Source organism: Myotis brandtii, unplaced genomic scaffold (genome assembly GCF_000412655.1).
Source record: "Myotis brandtii unplaced genomic scaffold, ASM41265v1 scaffold423, whole genome shotgun sequence".
NCBI lineage: Eukaryota > Metazoa > Chordata > Mammalia > Chiroptera > Vespertilionidae > Myotis > Myotis brandtii.
The window spans coordinates 4,572,971-4,580,991 of record NW_005366214.1 but is presented as its reverse complement, the minus strand read 5'-3'; the positions used below and the strand labels follow the sequence as shown (position 1 = coordinate 4,580,991).

Here is an 8,021-nt window from a genome sequence, read left to right as displayed (position 1 = left end):
AGTATTAATTTTTATTAAAATGTTCTATTATTTTATGTTAACAATTACTCATTTATTTCAGCCCTTTGTATTCAGCATGTCTCTATCGACATAAACCTACATTTCTATGAAAATGGAAGCTTTTGTGTTTCTGCGGCCCGCAGAAACCTAAACCTTGTTTATTTGGCCCGTGTTAGCCTGTGAGTTTGACATGCTTGTTCTACCGCAAATGGGTACAAAGTGTCCAAAGCAAAGCATGAATTTGCCTGCTTACTATTCAATCTCAGGTTTTGTTTCATTTCAAATGGAGTAATTTTTTTTTTCCTAGAAAGTCAGGATAAGTTTAAAATGGTGACGAAGGCAGAGGCGGCCAGCTGACATTCACTATCCGTTCTCCTGTCCTTGAACCTCAGGACGCCGGAGTTCAGCAGAGCATATGGCTGCCAGCTACAGGGGTTTCTCTGTTTCCCTTGCAGGTGGGTGTGACCAACGAGTATGTGAGCAGAAGTGGTTCGTGCCACTTCTGGGCCTCGCCCCTGCAGCAAGAAGGGGCATGTGCCCCCTTGGCCCCTTCCCCCCTCCCCTGGCTGGAGAGGATGAGAATGAAAGCCGCCACCTGGACCCGCAGGTGTGAGCCATACGCTGAGCAGGTGGACCTGCCCCTCCCGCCCGGGACTGCTCCCCTTTAGCCTCTACCGAGAAAGAGAAAGAACCGTCTCTGCTGCTGCCATGACCAGACCAGTGGGTCTTCTCAACTCGATACGCAGGCTCTTAAGGTTTCAATAGGCCGAACTTGACCCAGTTTACTCTGAAAAACTTCCATTTTTATTTTTAGCCAAGTTGTAACTGCATGTAACTTGAAGAAATCCCTGAGTGCCAGCAGGGCAGCAATAGACATGCTTCCCCAGCAAGAGGCGCCCTAAAACACAGCTGACCAGAGGCCAGTGCCCTTCGACCCCACCAAAGAGATAAACTCAGATGAGGGGAAAGAGACCAGCACGGGTGGGTACTAGAGCGCCAGGTTCAGAGAGGACCAGCATCTCTTGGGCAAACCTTCTAGGTCCCCGCAAGGGACATGCCCACTTAAATGAGGCACCAACCCCAGGAGAGCCCGATGTCATGATTTCCCACCAGTTAAGGCTCCCAGTCAAGATGCAGCACACCCACCAGGGGGCTTTCTACACTAGCTGTGCTACCTGACCCTACAGCTGCCAGTGCCCTTTATCAGGCTACCAGGGCAGGAAGCCAACACGTTCAGCCACGGGCCACTTCCCAATAGAGAGAGGCTTGCTAACCCTGCACGATACACCTTGCATATGTTCACTGTGTTTTGGCATCTCTTTGATACAAGCAGCTTGCTTACACCCTAATTAACACAGTGATACACCAGCCTATGTCCCCTTCTAAATTTATGCCATTAAAATCCTTATAAATAAATATAGGAACACACACACACACACACACACACACACACACACACAACACCATGATTTTAAAATGTCACAGTGCAGAATCAGGAGAATCTCCAGACTGCAGTGTGAAAAAACTCAATTGTGTGTTATCTGTATTATGTTCTCTACAGAATAGCGGGGCGGGGGGTGGGGAGATAAGGAGATGTGTGGATGCATTAATTCATTCCTATTGTCTGCAGTCTCCCCATTTCTGCTCCAGCTACCTGTCCCCTTTCTGTTCCTCAGGTAGGACAGCGCTGCCTCAGACCTTCATGCTCAACCTTCCCTCTGCCCGGCACCGCCTCCTACAGCCTTCTCCACAGCAAGCTCCCTCACGCCTGCAGGGCGGGCCCTCTCTGACTACCCTATTCAAAACAGCGCACACTCCAGCCCATGTCCCTGCTTTCTTTTTCTCTATAGCATTCATCACCATCGAATCTACTACATGTTCTATTTGTTTATCTTGTTTCTTTTCAAACTCCCCCCACTGGGCGTTTGAAAGGCCAAGCTCTGCTGTTTTTTGTTTTCTGTTAGCATCTAGAACAGCCGCGGGCAAACTACGGCCCGTTTGAAATGAATAAAACTAAAAAAAAAGACCGTACCCTTTTATGTAATGATGTTTATTTTGAATTTATATTAGTTCACACAAACACTCCATCCATGCTTTTGTTCCGGCCCTCCGGTCCAGTTTAAGAACCCATTGTGGCCCTCGAGTCAAAAAGTTTGCCCACCCCTGACCTAGAAGAATACCTCACACCCAGATGTGGTACAACCAACAGAGAAGTGCTCCCACCCACCGCTCCCCACCATCCCCTCTGACTCTGTGTCATTCTGTGCCGCGCTCTCTGCCATCTGCTCCCTGCCTTGTGCCGCTTGCCATGTCACCTCTCCCTACGCCTGGCCAGCCCTCTGACATCTCTGCCCCAGTGCCTGTGCTCCCGAATTGCTGACTTTCCTGCACAGCCCCGCGAAGTTACATTTTTTTAATTCAGGAAAGAACGTTTGATCCCCGTTTTCATCTGTGGCAGCGTCACTTTTCTGAGTGCTCTTCATTTGCAGGGACGCTTTGCTCCGCCTTTTGTTTGTTCTCACAGCGTTTTTTGTGTGGAAGGTGAGCCTGCTTCTTGCCTGTCACTCATATTAGAAGTGGCTCTTCTTGGATTAGTTATCTGCAGAGGCTTCTGGATGAGGTGGCAGGGAATAAGTACCTGAGGGGGCGGGGAGGTGGGGGAATAGGCTTGGACCGGGGTCAGATCTAAACTTTGAAATGTAAGGGCTCCCTACTCCATCGCTACAGCAAGGGACTGCTGCCTTCAAACACAAACTGTTTGGTGTTGCTGGGCCCCTTTCCCCCTTCAAACCAAATCAAGTCAGGAAGGCTCCCACCACCATCTCTTCTCTCCTCAACTTCTCTACCAATGCCGGGCTCCGAGAAACACACCCTGGTCTTTCAAGGTCACGCCGCCACCTTGAGAAGGCGTAGTTTGTGTTGTTTCTGGGTGCCCTGGGTACTACTGGTCCCCTTTTATCCACCTCCTCCAGCATCCACACCCTAGTCTATCCCAGGTCAGCTCTGGGCAGTTCCGAAGTCAGTACAACAATATTTCTGGCTGCTCTATTTCCTTTTTAGGAAAAGAAGAAAGATTCAGAATGAAATGTAGTTTTCTTCACACTAAAAGATTAGTCTTATATTTAACTAATTAGAGGAGCATGGAACATATACCCCTTTCCCGGCACACAGCCCTCTATAATTATTCTTAGATGTAAAATAAAATTTACCTCATACTTGTTCAATTCTTGAATTAACTTTTTTTCATTGACGACAAATTCCGTCTCTGTTTGTTTTAAATCTAATGCAACTTTTTTAATCTGTACCAAATTTTCAGTGATCTCTTTTTCTGTAACAGTGGTCTAATGAGGGGAAAAAAAGATTTGTCATTTGTCTAGTAGCAGTCATCCTTGGATTTTTTCCAACAACCAGGTAAATGAATATCTCTTTGCATGAGACTTGGCTCTGATTTCAGGTCATTATTTCTCAGTAACCACTGAAAAGGTTTTTTCCCCCCCTTCAGAGATTAATTTCTTTGACAAATAGTACTTATAAATGACACGAGGAAATGGAGAATGGGGTCAGTGAATGATGGAGGGTGGGCAGAGGGTAAATATGGAAGTTAAATAAATGATGTTTGATCTCTTTATTTTTAGAAACAAATTCCTAAAAAACAATCAAGTGTCTGATCACAGGAGAAAATTGCCACTTTGTTTGCTAAATTCCTATAGCTAATACACAGCAAATGGATATATTTCTTAGGAAGATTACACCCTAAGCTTTAAGTCAGCTGAAAGGAAAATATCTTTGAGTTAAACTTAATATTGAAGGACAATTACTGATATGCAATATAGGAAATGAATACTAAGTCTGTTGCGTTTCCTTACCTCTTCTATTAACTCACTGCGTCTATCTTCTGCGGTCTTGATTTGATCCATAATAGCGTCTAATTCTTCTTTCATCTTGAGTAGCCAACGTCCATGTCTTTTCATCAAACAAGCTATTTTCCACTGAGTCAGAACACTAGAGATTAGAACAAAAAGATTGGGACAATTTTATGTCATCATTAAATTGACATAACAGTCTACTGAAAAGATGAAGGGATGCAAAACAAAACAAATTCTCTGATCACACAAAACTGTTTGTACTATTGGCGATGCAGACTCCACCTTAGCTAAAAAAAATAAGACAAAACGTTGACTGCCTCAATGCCGGATCTGCACGTTGCTTCAAAGTAAGACGCTCTTTCCTGACCGGTTTGGCTCAGTGGATAGAGCGTGGGCCTGCGAACTGAAGGGTTCCAGGTTCGATTCCGGTCAAGGGCATGTACCTTGGTTGCGGGCACATCCCCAGTAGGGGGTGTGCAGGAAGCAGCTGAGTCAATGTTTCTCTCTCATCGATGTTTCTAACTCTCTATCCCTCTCCTCTCTTCCTCTCTGTAAAAAAAAATCAATAATATTCTAACTCTCTATCCCTCTCCTTCTCTCTTCCTCTCTGTAAAAAAAATCAATAATAAAAAAAGTAAGATGCTCAGTGGGCCCATCCAATAGGACAGGGGACAAACCACACTTGGCAGCTTGCCTCCTTTAGGCGAGGAGAGAAATGGGAAAGGTTCGGGGGCAGTGGAAGAAAAGAGAGGCCCAGGCAGAAGAGTCATGGAAGTACCTAAATGACCCAAAGTGCTAATGAGGGATTTCAAGCTTCTAGGTTCTCAAATTTCTCTCCACCACAACATAGAAAAGCTAAATAATTGGGAGCCAGAATGTGCCATTCCAATCTTATATACATCATATTATTACCAATGACAACAACAATAAAAAAAATAGAGTTATGTTTTCCCAAGCGCTTCTTAGATGCCAGGTGCTGATCCAAATACTTTACACGGATCATGACATTTACCATGACGGGGCGGCACTACTATCATTCCTCCCTTTACAGGGATGGGAGCAGAGAGATAATGAGATAACAGCTGTGATCCCAGAGTGAGTTAGAGGTAGAGCCATCAGGGTCACCCCTCTGCAGAGCCTGTACTCCCACCGCTTCTCTGTCCCTGCACATCCCCTGCTCTCCCCACGAGGCCTGGATGTGCAAAAGGCATTACACAAATCTTGGCAATTTTACTTTTACTATTTTGTGACTTTACTCGATTGAAATGGAAAACTTTGGTTCTGGTCAGAGCCAAAAAATGTGCACGCGCAGGCGCGCGCGCACACACACACACACACACACACATTTATATACACACTTATGTACATACATGTAGATCCAGAACTCACACAATTTAGCTTAAGAAAATCAGTTTCTTGGATTCTAGCAACCAACAAGTACTCTGATTTCCTCCCTACTTTGGGGCACTGTTCATTCAGATACTAAAAAACATATACAAAGGAACTGGTTTTCTTTACCATCTCTGAATTTCTCTTTCCAGGTTTTCACTCAGGATTTGTATGTGCTTCTGATAGACTTCCTGTGTTGCTCTAAAAACATGAAAAAGATATTGGATTTGGCATTTATTTATAGGAGCTGTTAGAATATATAAAAATTTATGTATAAATCTTATGCGCAATAAGGTTATTGCTTAATTGGGACACGAAACAAACCTTGTGAAACCACTGAAGAATTTAGTTGCAGAATGACAGAAAGATAACTGAGGTTCTGTGCAAGCACACACCGATTTTGCAAGTATCGAGCTGGATCTCCAAGGAGAGGGAACAGACTCTGGGGATGCAGCTGGAGAAAGATTATTGGAGGTTCCTGTTTGACAGGAGGAGACACGTGGGTTGCCGGAACGGAGGAGCAATCCCACCAAGGAAAGGACCTCACTGTTTGTAAAGTTACACTGGGGAACAGAACAGCAAGTCGGGACCCCTGTGACGAAGGCAGACTCACTGCCCACAGATGAAGGGAAACAGCACCCTGAAGTAGGAGGAGTCAGAGTCAACAAACCGGTGAGGATCTATGAATTCTAGATTAGTTACGATTTGCTACAATGTTTAATTCAGAACGTCAATAGAAATGCTTGAACTAGGGGTAAATAGTATTCAGGATGGAAGATTTTTCTGGTGAATCTGAAATGGATAAAAATGTGAGGGCTCTAACATAGACATCAGAAGCCTTTATTATTTTCATTCCCTTTATTCCCTAAGTGCTTCATCATGCACAGTGATGAGTTAAAGGCCGCATAGTAAAATGAGACTTTATACCTTTTTAAAAGATAGAAATATTGACAAATGCAACTTAGAATAGGAAATACTGTTAAATAAGCTAAAAACACACTGTGCTCATGTTTTTTCTTCTTCTCTATTTGAAATCAATTTCTTACCAAAATAAACATAATATCCTCCCCTGGAACTGCAGGGTTCTTTATAATTTGCCCCAACGTTATTGATTTTATTTATTTACATTTTAAATTTAATTCCCACAGGGGTTGACTAGTTTAAAATAAAGCAACAGTAATAGAAAAAAATCCTTAATGGATGCCAGTATTTGGCTCTGAGCTTCCTGGTGATCAGAGTAATGATGACACAATAATTCATTGTAAATTTGCATTATTAACAAGGAACGTAAAACCTCAATCAACCCGGTTCTATTTTCCTGCTCTCTATAGTGAAGGGTTTATAGTTTCTTTTCTGAGGCTCACATGATGAAAAATAGATGTTTAAAAATATGATTTAACAATATGTGGACATGCAACCAGAAAGCTACACTTCCTGCCCGCTCTACCTTTCTGTTGATATGTGTCAAATTTTCATTACCACCCATCTTAGTTTTCTGTAAGTTAGTCTCTTCAGTATCCTATATTCAAGTTATTTATTTCTCTATGAGTGGCAATATTATTCCCCCATTTGATAAGCAAAGAGAAAAAATCTGATTTGCTTTTAAAGGCCTACAGTTTTAAATCTTTATGTAACAAAGAAGAACTCCTGTACTTTCCTTCACCCTTCTTTGATTGTTTCTTAATAATTCATGCTATTCTTCAGTTATATACCATTCATTAGTTATTGCCTGTTGTTAGTCTTGATCATGTGCCCAACGACAGTATAAGTTGCTTTATGCCCAGTATTAGTGAGTGTAAAATGATAGAATATTTACATAGGGCATTTATAATTATAAAAATAAAAAATACATAACCCTCTTTGACCCAGGAATTCAACTTTTAGGATTTATTATAAAGAACTAGTCATGCTGAAAAAAGAGATAGAAGAAGACATAAACAAGTGGAAGAATATACCATGCTCATGGATTGGTAGAATCAACATCAATAAAATGTCCATACTACCCAAAGCAATCTATAGAGTCAATGCAATCCCCATTAAAATACCAACAGCATACTTCAAAGACCTTGAACAAAATCTCCAAAAATTCATCTGGAATAAAAAAAGACCCCGAATAGCTGCAGCAATCTTGAGAAAAAAGAACAAAGTTGGAGGGATCACAAATAACAGATATCAAGCTATATTACAACGCCACTGTTCTCAAAACTGCCTGGTACTGGCATAAGAACAGACATATAGACCAATGGAACAGAACAGATAACCCAGATATAGACCCAAGCCACTATACTGAATTAATATTTGACAAAGGAGGCAAGAGCATACAATGGATTCAAGACAGTTTCTTCAGTAAATGGTGTTGGGAAAATTGGACAGATACATGCAAAAAAAAATGAAACTAGAACACCAACTTACACTATACACAAAAATAAACTCAAAATGGATAAAGGACTTAAATGTAAGGTGGGAAACCATAAAAATCTTAGAAGAATCCATAGATAGCAAAATAGCAGACATTTGTCATAGCAATATCTTTACCGATACAACTTCTAGGGCAATGGAGAAAATAAACAAATGGAACTACATCAAAATAAAAAGTTTCTGCATAGCAAAAGAAACCATCAACAAAACAACAAGAAAGCCCACTGCATGGGAGAACATATTGCCAATGTTATCTCCGATAAGGGTTTAACCTCCAAAATTTATAGGGAACTCATACAACTTAACAAAAGGAAGATAAACAATCCAATCAAATAATGGGCAAAGGAC

At 41.9% G+C, this 8,021-nt stretch overlaps 1 protein-coding gene across 1 annotated transcript in view; it reads right to left on the bottom strand.

Moving 5' to 3' along the window:
* The window catches only part of CCDC175 (coiled-coil domain containing 175), an 85,155-nt gene that overhangs the window by 33,370 nt on the left and 43,764 nt on the right, over positions 1-8,021 (bottom strand). The window contains exons 11-13 of the mRNA XM_014545955.1: positions 5,385-5,456; positions 3,867-4,002; positions 3,210-3,341 (exon numbers count right to left, since the gene is read on the bottom strand). Of these exons, the coding sequence (XP_014401441.1) occupies positions 3,210-3,341; positions 3,867-4,002; positions 5,385-5,456 (340 nt within the window). The remainder of the gene's footprint in view (positions 1-3,209; positions 3,342-3,866; positions 4,003-5,384; positions 5,457-8,021) is intronic.